Raw genomic sequence first — 21,562 nt, 5'->3', positions numbered from 1 at the left:
ACTTTCAAATAAGACTGAAGTGGGATCCCTGCTGGCTGCAGGGTTAGTGCCATGCTGGGCAAGCCCAGTAGGGGCCAGTCAGAGTTCTGGAAACTTTGACAGAAGTTTTCTGTGATTGGACTCCATCCTGATGATGTCGCTCATATGTGAGGACTAACATTCTGCTGTCCTGTGAGAACACCTGTTACAGGTAAGCAACATTTGCTATTTGTCCACAAAACTCATATTTATTTAATTTTGCCTTCAGAAAAAGCCATGTTACCTAATTGAAGCATATGACGATCGGGTCTAGGATCTTAATCCTCCAAAATTCTTCAAAAAATATCACTTTGGACATGTGCACTGGATTTCGTCCCCTCGACAAAACCCACTTGTCCCATTGAAATTATTGCTGGTAAAATGTTTAATCGGCTAGGATTTTAGTGAAAATCTTTATATCTAGGTTCTGCAGTCTGTGTGACCCTGGCAAGATAGAATCCATGCCTGGTTTGGGTCTCTGCATTTCCCTCTGCTCAGTCTGTAAGGCAAACATATTTCATAGACTTCCCGCAACTAAGGTCTGAATTGATTTGTAAAGTAGTGATGTCGAACCATCAGGACCTGGAGACTTAATGTTGTAATTCTGCTATTATTGATTCTATTTTTGAATTTCTAATAGGGCAATTCAAATATTCTTATTGTTGCCCTGACACTTGGGGGAACCTTGTATCAGCCAAAAAGCTCTGCAGATGCTCATGTTCTACCCTATCCGACATGCTTGGTAATATTTCTTGAAACCTTCACGAATTTCCTTGGAGGAGGTTGCTGCAACCCCGTAACAAATGTAGAGCCCCTTTTAGTTTTAATCAGACTGGTTAATAATTTGCCCGACTTGTTCCCTTAGAGAATTAATCTGTATCTTACAGAATGTAAAGAGGAAATTGCCCTTTATAACTTCTCATTTAGCAAGCGTTGTGTAATCAATTTGTCTCTTAAGAGCGCAGGACCTTAAAGCCCACAGTTCCTTTTTTATAGCTAAGGACTTGGTCAATAATAAAAAAAAATCTTCTCCATCTCTCTCTTCTTAGCGGAAATATAACTAATCTCTCCTCTTAATACTGCTTTAGCGGTTTCCCAAAGGAGAATTGGGTTATCTTTATGATCCGCGTTATTTATTTATGTATTTATTTTTAATATGATCCACATTATTAATAGTAAAATCTGCCCACTTCTCTAAGAAAACCAGGAACTTTTTATCCAGGTGTAACTAAACTGGCATTCTCCACATCTCCCCCCATTTTCCCCAACATTTTACCTCCCAGGACACAAGTTACTGAGCAGTGATCAGAAATATATATAATATATATATATTTTTAATATTCTGCCTTTTGACATGTTAAAGCAAATTACATTTTGGTACTGTAGCTATTTCTTTATTCCCAGAGGGCTTACGGTCTGTTTGTACCTGAGGAATTGGAGGGTAAAGTGACTTGCCCAATGTTATAAGGACCAGCAGTGGGATTTGAACCTTGCCTTACCTGGTTTGAAACCCATTGCTCTAACAAATGGATGTGTGCCTTGCTAAAGAATGTAAATGCTCACATACCTATCCAGCCTTTGTATTGGTGCTATCTCTGCTTCCAGGTGGATTCTTAACACTACCAGTGCAAAGTACTTCTGTTTGGCTTTTCGTCAACCTCGAGGGTCTTTATGAAATGCCTTGCAGTAGTAGCAGTTCATCTCTGTCACCAGGGAATACAAGTCTTTCCCATACCTGGACGATTGGCTCATCACAGTGAAATCATGAGACGAAGTGTTCTGCTCCCTGAGCTCAATGATAGCTCTTCTACACCTTCTAGGTTTTCTGGTCAGCTTCGAGAAATCAAGCATAGAGCCTACTCAGACTGTTTCATCGGGGCTTGGATAAAATCGCTGCAGGAAAGAGCATTCTTGCTTTCTGACCAAACAGCCTTCTGCTGGCTCTGACCTACCTTCGTTCTCTGGACTTCCTTGTATGCCACCCACCTCAACCTTTGCTTGGAACCGGATATTCTTCTTTGCCTTGCCCCTGGGACTCGCCTACGTCCTACTGGGTGTCTGCACCAAGGGCTCAACCTGCGGGAGCGACGATTGGTATTGGTAAAGCTCAAGCTAGTCCCACCCAGGCACTGCCCACGGTCAGTGTGGGCCACACAGGTTCGCTCGTATGGCTGAGTCAACCATACAACCGCACAGTGTTCCACAACCGTAACACATGGTCTCTCTGCCAAGAAGCCCAGATCAGCAGAGTGTGCAACCACAGGAGTGATCTTTACAGCAATCAGCCTATGGGGTCTACAGTCAGTGGACCTTTTCGCATTACCATAGAACACAAAACTAAATCAATTTTGTTCACTTCTGCTAAGCAATTGCATATTAGATCAAGATACTTTCCTCCTCGACTGGGAACAAAGCCTCATGTATGCTTTTCTATTGTTAACAGCTTATTGCCAGAACAGGTCAAAAGGTTCTTCAGAACCTTTTGACCTTTTGATCACGCTCGTGATCCTCATTGCCCCATTGTGGCCCAGACAGATCTGGTATGCATATCTCGTACAACTTTCCAGCAGTCCTCCCAAACATTCCGGAACAGATCCTGCACTGTTAATTCAGGAAGACTAGACATTGTATTATCCCAACCTTTTGGCCCTCAATGTCATAGCTTGAATGCTGAGTACTTAGTGATAGCGGATTTCCACTTACCTATAGAGACTGCGAACATACTAATCTCATCTAGAAAGCTTTCAAGTTGAAGAAATTATGTCTTCAAATAGATAGGTACTCCAGATAGTATCAACACTTTGGATCCACTTTCTTGTGAATCTAAGAATCTGCTGAAATACTTGCTCCACCTTTCTTACTCAAGCCTTGTTATTTCTTCAATGTGAGTACAGCTTACCGTGCGCAAGAGGCCAGTAAACAGATTTCTACTCATCCCTTGATATCTTGTTTCATTAAAGGTCTGTGGTATGTCAGACTCTGGTACAAAAGCCACCTGTTCCATGGAACCTAAATGTGATCCTTTCCCAATTGATGAAGCCTCTCTTTGAGCCACTGGAGCCAGCTCCTTTAAAGTACTTGACATGGAAGGTGGTGGTCCTCTTCAAAGTGACTTCTGTGAGAAGAGCCTGCGAACTTCAAGCCTTTGTTCATTATCCTCCGTATATGCAATTCTTCCATAACAGGGTGGTTTTCCATAATCGCCCGAAGTTTTTGCCAATGATAGTCTCTGCTTTCCTTATCAATCAGTCGCATTGCTGATCTTTTTTTCTTAGACCCTGTGTGTATGCCCTACATGATCAGAACTGCAAAATGTAATTAGCGTACTACAAGAAACTAACTCGGCCACAACTGTTCATCTCCTAAGATCCCAATAGGCTAGGAGTAGCAGTCAACAAATGTACCTTTTCTGTTTGGCTAAATGAATGCATTCACCACTGCTACACTTTAGTAGGACTGCAAGTCACAGATTCTGTGACAGCTGACCAAGTGAGAGCCATGGGTTCTTCTGTTGCTTGTTTTTGAGAAGTACCTGTTGAAGATATCTGCAAAGTTGCAACCTGATCTTTCGTTCATACCTTTATGTTCCACTATTGTCTTGATAACTTCTCAAAAACTGACAGTAAATTTGGACAAGCAATTATCAAAATCTCTTCTTGCTTTAGTTCACTCTCCACGGTGTGGACTAGGTTGCTTACAAAGTAAATCTTTGCTGTAATCCTCATCTTGGGACTCCCCACATATTATGGCTAATTCAGCCTGCTTATTGATGGGTAAAAGCAAGTTTGCAGTGTTGTCTGCTTCATTTTTTTGAAGGGGTTAATAAAAGTGGATAAAGGTGAACTGGTAGATGTAGTGTATTTGGATTTTCAGAAGGCATTTGACAAAGTCCCTCATGAGAGGCTTCTAAGAAAACTAAAAAGTCATGGGATGGGAGGCGATGTCCTTTCGTGGATTACAAATTGGTTAAAAGACAGGAAACAGAGAAAGATTAAATGGTCAATTTTCTCAATGGAAAAGGGTAAACAGTGGCGTGCCTCAGGTATCTATACTTGGACAGGTGCTTTTCAATATATTTATAAATGATTTGGAAAAGAATATGATGAGTGAGGTCATCAAATTTGCAGATACAAAATTATTCAGAGTAGTTAAATCACAAGCGGAATGTGATACATTGCAGGAGGACCTTGCGAGACTAAGATTGGGCATCCAAATGGCAGATGAAATTTAATGTGGACAAGTGCAAGGTATTGCATATAGGTAAAAATAACCTTTGCTGTAGTTACACGATGTTAGTTTTCATATTAGGAGCTACCACCCAGTAAAAAGATCTAGGCATTATAGTGGATAATACTTTGAAATCGTCGGTTCAGTGTGCTGCAGCAGTCAAAAAAGCAAACAATGTTAGGAATTAAGGGAATGGCTAACAAAATAGAAAATGTCATAATGCCTCTGCTCGCTTCATGATGAGACCACATCTTGAATACTGTGTACAATTCTGGTCGCCACATGAGTAGATGTGAATTGGTTATTTGCACTTTCGGATAATAGAAGGACTAGGGGGCACTCCATAAAGTTTGCAAGTAGCACATTTAAGACTAACCAAAGAAAATTCGTTTTCACTCAACTCACAGTTAATCTCAGTTTGTTGCCAGAGGATGTGGTTAGTGCAGTTAGTGTAGCTGGGATTAAAAAAGGTTTGGATAAGTTCTTGGAGGAGAAGTCCATTAACTGCTATTAATCAAGTTTACTTAGGGAATGGTCTCTGCTATTACTGGCATCAGTAGCATGGAATCTTCTTAGTGTTTGGGTACTTGCTAGGTTCTTGTGGCCTGGTTTGGTCTCTGTTGGAAACAGGATGCTGAGCTTGATGGACCCTTGGTCTGACCCAGCATGGCAATTTATGTTCTTATGCCATCTGCATTAAGAGCACTGTTTAGCTGTTTATTACTGCTGTCCTTTTTGTTAGCTGGTGCTGCTATGTTGCTAGATGTGTTGTGGATTGGAGGCACTCTGCTCCAGTTGTGGCCTTTCTGCTTCCTAAAGCAAATAGTGGGTGCTATTATGGGTGCAAACAGTGGGTGCGTATATGAGTGTGCATGAATAGCGAACTAACTTTCTGTGAGTACAGAGACCAACTATGCCTAAAGAATATTTGAAGGTCCAAAAAAACAAATCGGGAAATGGTCCAATGTCGCCAAGGCAAACAAAACAGAAATAAGAACGTATACCGTGGAAAGTAGTCTTTTATTACGATAATTATGTAAAATACCCCACTATCATTAAAATCATCCATTGTACCTGAAGACTGGAGGGTGGCCAATGTAACCCCAATATTTAAAAAAGGCTCCAGGGGCGATCCGGGTAACTATAGACCAGTGAGCCTAACTTCAGTGCTTGGAAAAATAGTGGAAACTATTCTCAAGATCAAAATCGTAGAGCAATATAGAAAGACAAGGTTTAATGGAACACAGGCAAGACTTCCCTTGGGTAAATCCATGTTGACTAACAAATCTGCTTCATTTTTTTGAAGGGGTTAATAAAGTGGATAATGGTGAACCAGTAGCTGTAGTGTATTTGGATTTTCAGAAGGCGTTTGACAATGTCCCTCATGAGAGGCTCCTAAGAAAACTAAAAAGACATGGGATAGGAGGTGATGTCCTTTCGTGGATTACAAACTGGTTAAAAGACAGGAAACAGAGAGTAGGATTAAATGGTCAATTTTCTCAGTGGAAAAGGGTAAACAGTGGAGTGCCTCGGGGATCTGTACTTGGACCGGTGCTTTTCAATATATATATGAATGATCTGGAAAGGAATACGAAGAGTGAGGTTATCAAATTTGCGGATGATACAAAATTATTGAGAGTAATTAAATCACAAGCGGATTGTGATACATTACAGGAGGACCTTGCGAGACTAGAATATTGGGCATCCAAATGGCAGATGAAATTTAATGTGGACAAGTGCAAGGTGTTGCATATAGGGAAAAATAACCCTTGCTGTAGTTACAAAAAGTTAGGTTCCATATTTGGAGCTACCACCCAGGAAAAAGATCTAGGCATCAATGTGGATAATACTTTGAAATCGTTGGCTCAGTGTGTTGCAGGAGTCAAAAAAGCAAACAATGTTAGGAATTATTAGGAAGGGAATGGTTAATAAAATGGAAAATGTCATAATGCCTCTATATCACTCTGTGGTGAGACCGCACCTTGAATACTTGTACAATTCTGGTCGCCACATCTCAAAAAAGATATAGTTGCGATGGAGAAGGTACAGAGAAGGGCAACCAAAATGATAAAGGGGATGGAACAGCTCCCCTAAGAGGAAAGGCTGAAGAGGTTAGGGCTGTTCCGCTTGGAGAAGAGATGGCTGAGGGGGGATATGATAGAGGTCTTTAAGATCATGAGAAGTCTTGAATGAGTAGATGTGAATCGGTTATTTACACTTTCGAATAATAGAAGGACTAGGGGGCATTCCATAAAGTTAGCAAGTAGCACATTTAAGACTAATCGGAGAAAATTATTTTTCACTCAATGCACAATAAAGCTCTGGAATTTGTTGTTAGAGGATGTGGTTATTGCTGGGTTCAAAAAAGGTTTTGATAAGTTCTTGGAGGAGAAGTCCATTAACTACTAATCAAGTTTACTTAGGGAATAGCCACTGCTATTAATTGCATCAGTCTATAACATATACCAATACAAGGGACGCTTGTGTTCTGGTATTACTTATGTACGGTGGCTGTTATTCAAGGACAGCCAATTTTGTGGGTGTCCTTCTTCTTAGCCCCGTCTATTAATCTTTATTATCCAAAATTCAATGTAGATTTTCGTGTTTTTCTATTTTTTCATTTCCTTTTTATCTAAAAAGATCCCCTTATCTCCCCGTTTTATGAGGCGACCCGCTACTTGTTTGTCAATACTTATCAGGGCATCCGTCTCAATTGCTTCTCGCGGGAATCGCGTCTGCCTACCCGACATGGGCCATGTTTCGGCACTCTTGTGCCTGCTTCAGGGGCTACGGGGGGGGTTGTGCTGTGTCCTAAACAGGTACTCGATATCTGTTAGTTCTCCAGCTATAAAAATAACACAGTTAATTCTCATCTTTGGTCTATTGCAGCAGACTTTTTCATATACCGATTACACATTCAAAAAATACTTACTGTCATGTTGATAATGTTCCTACTCGTGGACGGCGCCTACCTTCTGTGTCTGGGGCGTGCTCGCCTATGCCACTTTTTATACTAACCATGGGTCCACACCCATTAATTTCGTGAAACCGAGACTAACTATAGTGATCTTAATCAGGTTGATTAGTGTCATGGGCCCGCCTCTGAGGGCTTGATGGACAGCTGGCCCCTCCCACACCCGCCCTCTTTGTCACCTTAGGGGTGTGTTCGTTGTTTTTTATTTTCTTGGACCCGCCTCAATTGATGCCGCTGCAGCCTCTGCGAGTAATCTATGGCTTTGGCACTGGATATTCTGCTGAATGTACTCAGGTTTCGATGTGTCAGTCCTGTGTTTAGCCTTACGATGAGCTGATCTCTCTGATCTTTATATCTTTATTAAAGTTACTCAACTTTCTTGATTATGTCTCTCTGTATATGAGATCCCGGCTGTCATCGGCTGTCGACTGTTAATTGATCTCCACATGCTTCGGGCTTGTGTGTGGGCTAGGGCTACATATATAGTCCTTTTTTGTTTTATAATGTCCGTTGACTCTGTGTGGCATTGTGATGTAGAAATATATATATGGATGGCTTCTTCCTGGTCGTGTCGTGATGTTCAAGAAACTGCACTCCTTACTACATCTTTCCACTTGGTTATATCAGTACGCTTAACTAAATACTGTCCAATCTATCTCACGATTAAGTCCATTGGGGATGGTGGTGTTCCAAGTGTAGATGAACTTCTGTTCCATTTGTGTGAGTTTTAGATTTAGGTCTCCCCCTCTTGGGTGTGTTTGTAATTGGAAAATCACTGCTACCTGGAAATCTTCTGGTGGATGACCTGATGCCAACCAATGGTCAGTGAGAGGCGCTCCTTCCACTTGGTGTCTGAGGCGACTCACGTGTTCTTGGATTCTGTTCTTCAGCTTTCTCATAGTCTTCCCTATATAGATTTTTGGACATGTACACCATAGCGCATAGATGACTTTTGTTGACTCACAATCATATACATGCTGAAATCTAAAGGGTTTCCTTCCTGGTATAATGAGTGATGTGCCTTCATAGACAAAACTACATGCACTGCATTTGCCCCATTTTTTATGGTGGCCCTGCTGTCCACCACTCTCTTCTCTGGCGGCCAGCAAATTCGAATGGACTACGAGATCATCGTAAGGCTAAACACAGGACTGACACATCGAAACCTGAGTACATTCAGCAGAATATCCAGTGCCAAAGCCATAGATTACTCGCAGAGGCTGCAGCGGCATCAATTGAGGCGGGTCCAAGAAAATAAAAAACAACGAACACACCCCTAAGGTGACAAAGAGGGCGGGTGTGGGAGGGGCCAGCTGTCCATCAAGCCCTCAGAGGCGGGCCCATGACACTAATCAACCTGATTAAGATCACTATAGTTAGTCTCGGTTTCACGAAATTAATGGGTGTGGACCCATGGTTAGTATAAAAAGTGGCATAGGCGAGCGTGCCCCAGACACAGAAGGTAGGCGCCGTCCACGAGTAGGAACATTATCAACATGACAGTAAGTATTTTTTGAATGTGTAATCGGTATATGAAAAAGTCTGCTGCAATAGACCAAAGATGAGAATTAACTGTGTTATTTTTATAGCTGGAGAACTAACAGATATCGAGTACCTGTTTAGGACACAGCACAACCCCCCCCGTAGCCCCTGAAGCAGGCACAAGAGTGCCGAAACATGGCCCATGTCGGGCAGGCAGACGCGATTCCCGCGAGAAGCAATTGAGACGGATGCCCTGATAAGTATTGACAAACAAGTAGCGGGTCGCCTCATAAAACGGGGAGATAAGGGGATCTTTTTAGATAAAAAGGAAATGAAAAATAGAAAAACACGAAAATCTACATTGAATTTTGGATAATAAAGATTAATAGACGGGGCTAAGAAGAAGGACACCCACAAAATTGGCTGTCCTTGAATAACAGCCACCGTACATAAGTAATACCAGAACACAAGCGTCCCTTGTATTGGTATATGTTATAGAATTATTATTGAAGGGAAGAGGTTGGTTGATGAACATTAATTGCATCAGTAGCATGGGATCCTTCTTAGTGTTTGGGTAATTGCCAGGTTCTTGTGGCCTGGTTTGACCTCTGTTGGAAACAGGATGCTGTGCTTGATGGACCCTTGGTCTGACCCAGCATGGCAATTTCTTATGTTCTTATGTTCTCCGGCCGAATTTTGCCTGAATGGCTGCATCAGGGGCTGTAGCAGTAGTAAATATTAAAATATTATACCAATTAATCTTACAATTTTACATTTAAAAACTTGAATATCAATTAGTCTAGATGTCAGAACATATATTTATTTATTTATTTATTTTTGGTTTTTATATACCGATGTTCCTGTATAATATACATATCACACCGGTTTACAAGGAACTCAAACTGACGCCTCAGTGGGCAGTTTACATTGCAACAAGATAAACAATATAACAGATAATATGGGGGGGGGGCAGCGGAACTTGGCAAAGGATACAGAGATTAAGCATAAATAGCTAAATATATATATATACAAATTTTTTTAAAACAAACATTTTTAAAACCTATACATAAAGAAATGTTTTACCTCAATTCTTCTTTCTTTTATATTATTACACAAATGTTCTCATGTGTAACAATACATCAAAAGATAGCTGGAAAAACCCAAGTATATAGACAAGATTATTTTAATTTTTAATTAAACCAACACTGGTAATAATTCATAATGAGACAGAATTAGTATTATAAATTAAAATGTCCACCAATCATTAATCACAATCTTATATTAGTATTCACCAATTATTCATATAATAATCTAAAATTGTGTGAGAAGAGTTCTCTCGACTAAAATTCATAATCCAAGTTTCCCTGTATGTACCCGGATCAGTCCAGACAGTGGGTTCAGCCTCCTGTCCAGCAGATGGAGACAGAGAAAAACTGAAAAGGTATCCTATATTAGGACAGTACTCACCCTGCGCCCCTCAGTATTTCTCTGTCTCCAGCAGATGCAGACGGACAAATCTGCGGTAACCTCCTTTTAGCTGAATTTCTTTTTTTTTAGTGCAAGATTGCTTTCTTCTCTTGCCACTACTTTCACAAGATCAAGCAAGTATTTTCTGAAACAAAAAAAAAAGAAAGAAAGAAAACAGTGTTTTATCTCCACAGGAGACAGCTTTGTCTCCTAGCTCTTATGAGGTCCTGTTGGGGATTTTTCCCCTTGAGTACTCAGCCTAGGACCTCCTATTCCCTGTGACCCTTTATTCTCCCTGCCTAGGGGCGATACTGGTGGTCCAGTCACTCCCCCTTTTTGTGTCTGGCTGACCCTAGAGATGTACACTAGAAAAAGGGAGGACCATATAATTATATATGGTCCTCCCTTTTTCTAGTGTATATTATTCGTGGGATCACCCTACTCTTTTGTTTCCATTGACCCTAGAGATGTGACATGCCTCTGGTCCACACACACAGATGTTTCATGCCTCTGCTATTCTGAAGTAACAAAAAAAAAAAAAAAAAGAGCAGGTACTTCCCGCGATTTTGGTCCTGTAGGCAGGGGAAAGTATGGAGCGGGGCTGTTTTAGTTAGCCTCTGAGTTCCGTTCCAGCAAGCACAGCTGATTTCTCCCCTCCGCGGCAGTTAGATTTGGTTCCGATGCTGCGCTCAGTTGTCTGCATAGCCAGTAGGGAGCCTGCTTTGCGGTTCTCCTGCGACGGGCTGTACTTTGTTTACCTACCCGTAGTGGAGGGACCCTTCGCAGCAATGGGAAAATCTACGGCCCGGGGTCGGGCCATTGATTGAGAAGGCAGGCTGGCTCCCCAAGTTAAAAAAAAACAAACAAAAAACCGTGGGAATGGTGGCCATTTTGTTCCCGGTCCTCCCTGCCGATTCGGAGCCTTAAGGGGGAGGGGAGCCGGATTTCATTCGTTTTTGCAGCCCAATTGAGCCCCGTTGGCCCCCCGGAGGCAGCCCCCGACCCCTCACTTGGGATTTCTTCTCCCCTGTGGTTCAAAAAAAAAAAAAGGGGGGAATAAAGCACAACACCATTTTTTCCACTGAGTTGTGCTGTTGAGGCAGGGCTCATATCTGACAAGCTTAGGGGAGCAGGGGGGAGTCCTTCCCCAGCCCCCTCCCCCCAGCTAAGTTCCCTTGGATAGCCATCGGACATGGCCCCGGGGCCTCAGAATCTCCGGATGCCACTAGGGTCAGAACTGTGCCGGGCGTGACGGACCCGACTGACCCTCCTCAGCCCTCGCCTCTGTTAGATCCGGTTCAGACCTGGATTTGTCGCCCTCCAATCCGCTCGTCGAAGGTGGAAGTCTCTGGGCTTCGAGTGGAAAGAGCAATGGATAAGCTTTATCCCCTGCCTGAATAGTCTCTTCAGATACTTAAGGTCCCTGATGTAAATGTTTCGGTGTCCGCAGTCACCAAAAGCACCACCATCCTGGTGGTGGGCTCAACGGTGTTAAAGGACCTTCAGGATCGTAAGTTGGAGAGGCTTCTCAAGCGTATTTTTTAAGTCCTGGCATTAGGGGTCCAGGCGACAGTCTGTAGCAGTCTCATGCAGCAGGCAAGCCTCAGGTGGGTTCAACAAATACTCAGCACCCAGGATATCCCGTCTGCAGAGGCAGAATGGTTGGACGGCGCGATTGCATTCCCCGCTGATGCCCTCTACAATTTTCTCCGGGTGCAGGCCAGAGCCATGATCTCTGCGTTGTCGGCCAGATGCCTGCTCTGACTGCGAAATTGCGCTGCGGACTCCTCAAAATCGCAGTTGGGCACTCTCGCCTTCAAGGGCAAGGTGCTTGTTGGTGAGGACCTGAAGCAGCTTATTAAATCCTTAGGCAACAACACGGTTCATAAGCTGCCTGAGGACCATCCCACACAATTCAGATCATTTTTTCCTTCGCACTCTCTCTTCTGGGGACAGCGCAGATACAACAAGCCGTGGGGGTCTTTACAGCGAACTGCCCCCACCCGATCGCAAGCATGGTCTCATTCCTTTTGGGGACGTCGGTCTTTCCGGAAAGGTAACTCCACCATGAAGTCCTCACAGTGAGATGCGGGCAGCCCTTCCTCTGATCCCGCCTTGGTGGGACATCTGTCCCTTTTCCTCGGAAGGGGCCAAAGATTTATTGCACATCGGTGGGTCCTCGAAGTGATCGAAGGAGGCTACGCGTTACAACCGGCTCGGGATCTCCCGGACTGCTACGGGGTCTCTCCCTGCGGAAGTCTGAAACGTCCAGCGGTGTGCCAGACTTTCCACAGGCTTCAAGAGCTCGGACCCATAGTCCCAGTTCCCCCAGGGGAACAGGGATCAAACCAGTATTCCATCTACTTCCTGTGGGCGGTCATAGCTGCGGCTCGCTCAGGCGAGTTCCTTGCACCCCTAGACCTCATGGAGGCCTGATCTGCAGAGAACACCTGAAGTATCTTCGCCTCAACATCCTGGGCAGGCAACCTGGACGACGGGCTCATCCGGGCAAAGTTGCAGAAGCTCGGTGTGACAGTGGTCAACTTCCCTCGGGTGGTTAGTCTTTTTCACCAAGAAGAACCTTGAGTCCTCAGAGGTCCTGGAATTTCTAGGAACGCGCTTCAACACAGTCTTCCTGCCCGAGGCCCAGACTTTCAAGCTCATGACTGTGCACACGGCATGGGACTTATCCGTAAGTGCTGGGCTCTATGGCTTCAGCTATAGATTTGTTCCATGGGCGTTTTGCTCATATGCGGTCCTTACAGAAAGCTTTGCTGGCCCGTTGGAAGTCGGTCTCTGAGCAGTTTAGGACGCCCCTATCGCTCTCCGAATCTCCCGTTGCCAGCGTCCGGTGTTGGCTCTCCCTCACTCACCTATTGAAGAGCATGCCCTTGGAGACTCCTCAGTGCATTGTTGTAACAACAGATTCCAGCCTCTCAGCCTGGGGAGTGTTGTGTCTGAATCTGTTGATTCAGGGCCAATGGTCCTTGACCCAATCGAAGTGGCACGTCAACCGGCTGGAGGCCCGAGATGTCCGGCTGGTGATCAAGGTCTTCCTACCCTTAGTCCGTCGCAATGCGGTGAGAGTTCTCTCCAAGGATTCCCCCACGGTAGCTTACATCAATCGCCAAGTGAGCTCCGGGGGTCGCCTAGTAGCCCTGGAAGCCAGCAACCTGTTCTCCTGGGCAGAGTGACATTTAGAGCGGCTGGCGGTATCCCTTATCGCGGGGAAGGAGTTTATTCAAACCGACTTCCTCAGTTGTCAACACCTAGACTTTGGAGAGTGGGAATTGTCTGAAGAGGAGATGGACTTGTTCGTACACAAGGGGAGAGCTCCCCACTTGGACTTGAGGGGGCCACCTTGCGGGATTCGAAAGTTCCCAGATTCCTCAGTCGCAGAAGGGAGCACTGCTCGGAAGGCGTCGATGTCTGTCTTAGTTCTACTCTGGCCCAGCGAAGTTTTCCTCTGTGTTCCCGCCATGGTCCTGGTGGGGAAATGTTCTCAGAAGGATAGAATGTCACCAGGGTCCAGTTGTTCTCGGGGCGCCAGAGTGGCCCCGGATGCCGTGGTCCGCGGTCCTAGTCACCCTCACATCGGAAGGTCGTCTTTGTCTCAATATGCTCCCCAATCTTCTTCGACACAGTCCTGTATTTTTTGATCAGGCGGATCACTGGTCTAGTGGCCTGGCTCTTGTGCAGCGGCGACTGGGAAGGAAAGGAATTAAGGAGGAGTGTTGCGGGCATGTAAAACTCTACCTTTCTGGCTTATGTTCTTGTTTGGAGTTTGCTGGACAATATGTGGGCTGAATCCTGCGTTTCTGCGTGCAAGGTTTCGGTGGCCTCAGTTCTCCTTTCTTCAGAATGGCCTCACTAAAGGTTGTCTTTCAGCTCTTTATGAGTACAGGTTTTGGCTGTCTGTCCCATCTTGGGGCGAATACACGGGTATGTGGTGGCGATCCTGCTGGAAATTGTCCGTTTTTCTTAAGGGTATAAGCACTTGAATCCGCCTGTCTGGGCTTTTGTCTGTCCTGGAGTCTTAATCATGGTACTTCCTGTTCTTTGTGAGGCTCCCTTCGAACCCCTTCGGCGGTCTACCCTCAAGGACCTGACTATCCAGGTCCTTGAGGGTAGACCTCAAGGACCTGGATAGTCCTAGTAGATGTGACTCTGGTTTCTTTGCTCAGCAAGGAGAGTTTCCAAGCTTCAGGTTTTTTCCTGTAGGGAGTTTTTTTTTCTCTACATTTTTCGGTTTCGGAGGTTTTTTCCCTTAAGACTGTTCCAACTTTTTTGCCTGATGTAGTGTCCTCCTTTCACGTCAGTCGGTCTGTAGAATTTCCCGCCTTCTTTCTGGAAGAGGTTGCAAGCACCACTGATAGGTCCCTGAGGCATTTGGATGTTAAAAGAATCCTGCTACATTACTTACAGGTTACCAATGAGTTCCGGGTCTTCGATCATCTCTTTGTTTTCTGGAGCGGATCAAATAGTTAAACAGGCCTCTAAAGCTACCATTGCTCGCTGGCTAAAGGAGGGGTTTATGTCTGTGTACCTTTGTCGGGGCTGTCTGGTTCTGGATGGTTTGTAAAAGCCCATTCTTTGCGTTCGCAGGCTACTTCGTGGACGGAAAGTCAGCTGTTCTCTCCACAGGAAATTTGCAGAGCGACTGCTTGGAAATCTCTGCATTCCTTCGCTCGGCATTTTCGTCTTTACGTGCAGGCACCGGTGATTCCTTCGGCAGTCAGGTGCTTCGAGTGGGATTGTCTTGGTCCCACCCTAGTTAGGGAAGCTTTGGTACATCCCACTGTCTGGACTGATCCAGGTACAACAGGGAAAGGAAAATTGGTTCTTACCTGCTAATTTTCGTTCCTGTGGTACCACGGCTCAATCCAGACTCCCTCCCTATATTTCCTTTTTATTTTTCAGCTCGCTCGAAGCTTTTTCTGCACAGATACATGGGAAATGACTTCTTCATTGCAGAACTATGATATGACAGTACTTTGAGGCACCGGATGTATCTCCTACATGGATATCTATATAAGAGCTGTTCCTGACCTGTTTTCAAGTTAACATTCTATTTTTCAGGTTTGATTGGTTACTTGCTTGATCTTCGGATTCATTTCGAGTCTGTTTTTTCTGCTTTGATATCGTTACATTGAGGGGCGCAGGGTGAGCACTGTCCTAATATAGGATACCCTTTCAGTTTTTCTCTGTCTCTATCTGCTGGACAGGAGGCTCAACCCACTGTCTAGACTGATCCGTGGTATTACAGGATTGAAAATTAGCAGGTAAGAATCAATTTTCCTATATATATGTGATTTGACTATCCACCTATCAACTGAGTTAAATGTTAATTAACTTCATATTTTATTCTCTATTGAATATTGTTACATACAGTAGGTAACTATTTGTAAAAATTATATTAAAAAGTGTTCATTCTATCCAAATTTAGTAAATAAAGAATTAATAAAAAATTAATATTACAAAAGAATCCTGCTATAATAAATACTGGGCACAATTGAATTACTAATCGCTGCCGGACTCAAGCCTAAAATCCTTTAAATTACCGTGCCATTTTGATGCTAAAGGCGTTTCTGTAGTTCAATTTTATATGATGGTTATCTATCTACTCTCATTATAGAATAATATCCTACCATATTAATTGTTCTAAATGTGCATAGAACTATATTTTTGAAATTGTAGTTCAAAATGCTATCAGACATAAGTCCTCTATCATGTCCTCTATTGCTGTCAAATTTGCAGCCACGCTTGCACAAAACTAAACAGGTCATCTTTTTTACTGTTGTGCTGTTAAAAACATTTTGCAAAAAAACTTTTCCACGAAGTTTACCCATCTAATTTAATTTAGAGGTAATATCTAAATATACATAAGATCATATTTTTAGAGTTATAATTCAGGGCACTGTCAGACTAAGTCCTCTATCATGTCCTCTAACGCTGTCGGATTAAAGTCTGCAGCTATGCTCACACAGAGATAAACCTGCCATCTTTTTTACCGCCGTGCCATTTTAATGCTACAAACATTTTGCAGACCGAAGAATTGAGGTAAAAAACATATTTCCTTATGTATAAGTTTAAACATGTTTGTGTTAAAAAAATTTTTTTATATATATGTTCTGATGTCTAGACTAATTGATATTCATGTTTTTAAATGTAAAATTGTAAGGTTAATTGGTATAATATTTAATATTTACTACTGTTACAGCCCCTGATGCAGCCATTCAGGCGAAACTCGGCCGGAGTGGGGCATCTTAATTATAATAAGACTCCTTTCCACAGTACACGGTCTTATTTCTGTAAAGAATATTTGAATGCATTCATTTTAGTTTGTAAAAGTAAGTATGTAAAGTTGCTACAGTTGATTAAACACTGAATATATATATACATATATAAATTTTTTTTTTTATTTTTTTTTTACAAAGGCAATTTCAGTGGCTAAATACAAGATTTTGGAAAAGAAACTACTGGCATTACTTTCCTGATGAGCCTCCCACTTTCATGTTTACTCCTGCAAATAAAGGCCGAAGACACAGGCCTCCTGAGCGCCATGGTGTCAGCAGCCAGGTAAGTGGCATGATTTAAAAACTTGCACCATTTTATGCCTTTAGTTACAATGAAGTATGCAGTAAAACAGGCTGGCCAATATCAAATATGCTGATTGGAGGAATGGGGTAATGGGAGTGTGCAGTAAGGCCTGTCTTGCTAAATGTTGTACATTCTCATGTCTGAAATGATCATTAAACTTCTTCTGTGTATTAAAAAAAAAAAAGTTCCTTATTGTCCATACCAGATCAGTCCACACGTCTGAGGTTTTCTCCTCTGCCAGAAGATTGAGACAGAGAAGAAAAACTTTGCTGGAAACGGCCTTATAAAGCAGTGAGCAGCAGTTCAGTATTTCTCTGTCTTCAGCAGATGGTAGAGGTGCCAAACCTGCAGGAAGTGTTAGATTTATTTATTTTTTTTATTTATTTATTTGTGTTTTTCTATACCGGCATTCACGGAAGTTCGTATCATGTCTGTTTACATAAAACAAGGGGTGAGCAATACATTATAACGTACATAGCTAAAACGTAAGAGTATACATTACAAAAGTATAACAAGTGCATAGAAGAAAAAGTTACAATAAAACAGGGGTTATTCTAACTGGGATTAGAGTTAGAGGAGAGATAAAAAGTTTAACAAGAGGTAAAACATTGTAGTGATTGGTTGGTATTGTCTGTTTCAGTTTAATAGAAGATGCTCAGTGTTGCTGCATTTGATGGAAGTGAATCATTAAGGGTCCGGAAATGCTTTCATGAACAGCCATGTTTTAAGTCTCTTCCTGAAGGTTGGAAGACATGGTTCCTGTCGTAATTCTAAGGGGATTGAGTTCCATAGTGGGGGACCTGCTGTGGAGAAGGCCCGATCTCTCAATGTTATATGTTGGGTAGTATTGTTGTGAGGTACTTGTAGATATTCTCTATATGCTTCTCTGATGGGTCTGTTGGAGGAGTGTTTTTTGAGAGCTATTTGTAGATGGAGTGGAGCCAGTCCATGGATATTTTTGTAGATTGTGGTGAGGGACTTATGAATTATTCTGTAGTGGATTGGTAACCAGTGAAGGTCTTTAAGGACTGGTGTAATGTGATCTCTTCTCCTTTTGTTTGTTAGAATTCTTGCTGCCGTGTTCTGTATCATTTGGAGAGGTTTAGTGTGGGATGATGGGAGGCCTAGTAGGATAGAGTTGCAGTAATCAATTTTCGCAAATATTATTGCTTGGAGCACTGTTCTATAATCATGGAAATGAAATAGGGGTTTATTCTTTTTAATACGTGCAGTTTGTGGAAGCAGTCTTTGGTTGTTTGGTTGATAAACGATTTTAAATTTAGCCGGTTGTCTATAGAAACTCCTAAATCTCTTACTTTTGAGATTTGCAAGTTGGCTGGCGGGTTTGTAGTGATTTTGCAATTATCTGGAGAGATTAGCATGAATTCGCTTTTTGATTGGTTTAGAATAAGATTTAAGCTGGATAAGAGATCGTTAATTTCTTGAAAACAGTTTTCCCAAAGTTCTAGAGCTTTAGTGATGGATTCTTTGATATGGGGATCACAATCTGGACATCGTCGGCGAATATGAAGTGTTTTAGGTTCAATTTGTTTAGCAGTTGGCAAAGCGGGAGAAGGTATAAGTTGAAAAAGTGTTGGTGAGAGAGAGGAACCCTGAGGAACTCCTTGTGAAGATGGGTATCTGGGGGATTCTTTGTTGTGGATTTTAACTTTGAAACCTCTGTTTTCTAAGAATGTCTTGAACCATGTTAGTGCTGATCCTGCAATACCGATGTTCGCCAGTTGGTTTAGTAATATGGCGTGGTTAACAGTATCGAAAGCTGCCGATAGATCCAATAAAATCAGTAGGAAGGCCTGTCCTTTGTCGAGGCCCAATATAATGTAGTCAGTCAGTGAGATTAGAAGGGATTCTGTGCTTGAAGCTTTTCTGAAACCGAATTGAGTAGGGAATAGAATTTTGTGTTCTTCTATGTAATCAGATAGTTGTGTGTTAACTAGTTTCTCCATCACCTTGGCAATGAAAGGCAGATTGGAGATTGGACGGAAGTTGTTAGGATCTTTGGGGTCCAAGTTAGGCTTCTTGAGGAGCGGTTTAATGGATGCTAGTTTGAGGTCATCTGGATAGAAACCCTGGGTGAATGAGCAGTTTATGATGTCCGCTAGGGTTTTGGTTATGGTGTCCGGGATTAGCAGTAGTAATTTAGATGGGATCTGGTCTAGTGGATGAGATGAGGGTTTCATTTTCTTAAGAAGTGTTTGGATCTCTGAGGAAGTGGTGAGTTCAAGAGACTGGAGGGAGATGTCTTTATTATGGAGTGCGTAATTGCTGGCTGGTGTGCCTGTATTAGGCTTTAATTGTGTTAGCAGGTTTGTGATTTTCTTACTGAAGAATAATGCCAGCTCATCAGCTTTTGTTTGAGCTTGGTTAGGTGGTATGTCAGGAGGGTTGGCCTGAGTTAGATTGGAGACAAATGTGAATAGCGCTTTGGAGTCGAATATAATGTCATGAATCTTATGTGCGTAGAAGTCCCTTTTTGTTTTTAAAGTGGAGCTCTTGTATGATTGGAGGGCGAGTTTGTATGTAGAAAGTGTAAAGGGGGAAGGGGCTTTACGCCATTTACTTTCTTTTTGACGCAGGTTAAGTTTGAGGTTTTTAAGTTCGTTAGTAAACCATGGCTGCAGCAGTCAAAAAAGCAAATAAAATGTTAGGAATTATTAGGAAGGGAATGGTTAATAAAACGGAAAATGTCATAATGCCTCTATATCGCTCCATAGTGAGACCACACCTTGAATACTGTGTACAATTCTGGTCGCCGTATCTCAAAAAAGATATAGTTGCAATGGAGAAGGTACAGAGAAGGGCAACCAAAATGATAAAGGGGATGGAACAGCTCCCCTATGAGGAAAGGCTGAAGAGGTTAGGGCTGTTCAGCTTGGAGAAGAGACGGCTGAGGGGGGATATCATAGAGGTCTTTAAGATCATGAGAGGTCTTGAACGAGTAGATGTGACTCGGTTATTTACACTTTCGAATAATAGAAGGACTAGGGGGCATTCCATGAAGTTAGCAAGTAGCACATTTAAGACTAATCGGAGAAAATTCTTTTTCACTCAACGCACAATAAATCTCTGGAATTTGTTGCCAGAGGATGTGGTTAGTGCAGTTAGTGTAGCTGGGTTCAAAAAAGGTTTGGATAAGTTCTTGGAAGAGAAGTCCATTAACTGCTATTAATCAAGTTTACTTAGGGAATAGTCACTGCTATTAATTGCATCAGTAGCATGGGATCTTCTAGGTGTTTGGGTAATTGCCAGGTTCTTGTGGCCTGGTTTGGCCTCTGTTGGAAACAGGATGCTGGGCTTGATGGACCCTTGGTCTGACCCAGCATGGCAATTTCTTATGTTCTTATGTTCTTATGGCTGTCTTTTTGACTCGCCTTGTTTGACTTTTTTTGTTGTCCACGGACAAAGTTTGTTTGCCACAGTTTCTGTTATAGTAGACCAGGAATTTATGGCTGCATTAGGTGATGTGACGTCTATGTGTGAGAGTTCCGTGATTAGATGATTGCTGAGTTCATCCGAGACGCATACTTTTCTGTAGAGAAATGAGTGTTGAGGGGAGGGTTTATTGCTCGTTTGGGTCATTGAGAAGGTGGTGGAGATTAAAGAGTGGTCTGACCAGGGAACTTTTTTGCAAGTGGGTTGTACTGAATGTGTTATACCTGAGTTCACAAAGATAAGGTCCAGTATGTGACCTGCCTTGTGGGTAGGTTCATTGATTATTTGTTTGAATCCCATTGCAGACATGGCTGTAAGAATGGTTTCGCAGCTGGTAGAGAGTGTGGTGTTATCAACGTGCAAGTTGAAATCTCCTAGGATTATCGTTGGGGAGTCTGGTTTTAGATAAGATGCTAAGATTTCTAGGAAGGGTGATGGATCCGCTTCTAGAAGTCCTGGGGGGGCATATACTAGAAGGATTTGTAGAGAGTCTGATTTGAAAAGACCTGTTTCCAATTTCGAGTCAGATTTGATTGGGTGATGAGAGAATCTGAGTTCTTTCTTAGCTGCTAGGAGAATGCCCCCACCCCTTTTTTTCTGTCGTGGGATCGAGAAAAAGTCGTAGGTCTGAGTTGGTAGTTGATTGATTAAAGCTATATCTGTAGATTTAAACCACGTTTCTGTTATAGCACAGAGGTCTGGGTTTGCATCTAGGAGAAGGTCATTTAAAATCAGAGATTTCTTGGATAGTGATTGAGCATTAAATAATATCAGTGAAAAAAGAGTGAATCCTAGAAGTTGTGTGGTTGGAGTAATCATGATAGGGATAAGGGATTTGTAGGTGCGTTGATTGTAGAGTATGTTTGGTTTTCCTGTGAGTAGCGTTCGATGATGGAGAATCGGTATTGGGAGACCGTGGCACATTTTTTGCATTGTTAGGAGCTAGCTGAGTTGTCAGTGATGAAGCGACTGGATGTCAGATCAGTAGCTGAGTTGTTTAATTGATGACGTTTAGTTGTCTTGGTATTAGTTGAGTTGTCTGGTGATGGCGTCTGGTTGTCTGGGGTAGTGGTTGAGTTGTCTGGAGATGGGCGTCTGGTTGTCTGGGTAGTGGTTGAGTTGTCTGGAGATGGCGTCTGGTTGTCTGGGTAGTGGTTGAGTTGTCTGGAGATGGCGTCTGGTTGTCTGGGTAGTGGTTGAGTTGTCTGGAGATGGCGTCTGGTTGTCTGGGTAGTGGTTGAGTTGTCTGGTGATAGCGTCTGGTTGTCTGGGTAGTGGTTGAGTTGTCTGGTGATGGCGTCTGGTAGTTTAGTTAGTTTCGTTATTTGTGATGTCTGTGTA

General features: G+C 42.8%; 1 protein-coding gene across 2 annotated transcripts in view; it reads left to right on the top strand.

Moving 5' to 3' along the window:
• BAZ1A (bromodomain adjacent to zinc finger domain 1A) overlaps positions 1-21,562 on the top strand; it is a 514,327-nt gene that overhangs the window by 95,343 nt on the left and 397,422 nt on the right. Inside the window, exon 8 of one of the 2 annotated variants that reach the window (XM_029598945.1) lies at positions 16,630-16,747. In XM_029598945.1, coding sequence (XP_029454805.1) covers positions 16,630-16,747 — 118 coding nt within the window. Of the gene's footprint in view, positions 1-16,605; positions 16,748-21,562 lie in introns of both variants that reach the window. The other variant, XM_029598944.1, reaches the window with a different exon arrangement.

The sequence above is a fragment of the Rhinatrema bivittatum genome, chromosome 4 (genome assembly GCF_901001135.1).
Source record: "Rhinatrema bivittatum chromosome 4, aRhiBiv1.1, whole genome shotgun sequence".
NCBI lineage: Eukaryota > Metazoa > Chordata > Amphibia > Gymnophiona > Rhinatrematidae > Rhinatrema > Rhinatrema bivittatum.
This window is presented reverse-complemented; position numbering and strand designations above follow the sequence as displayed.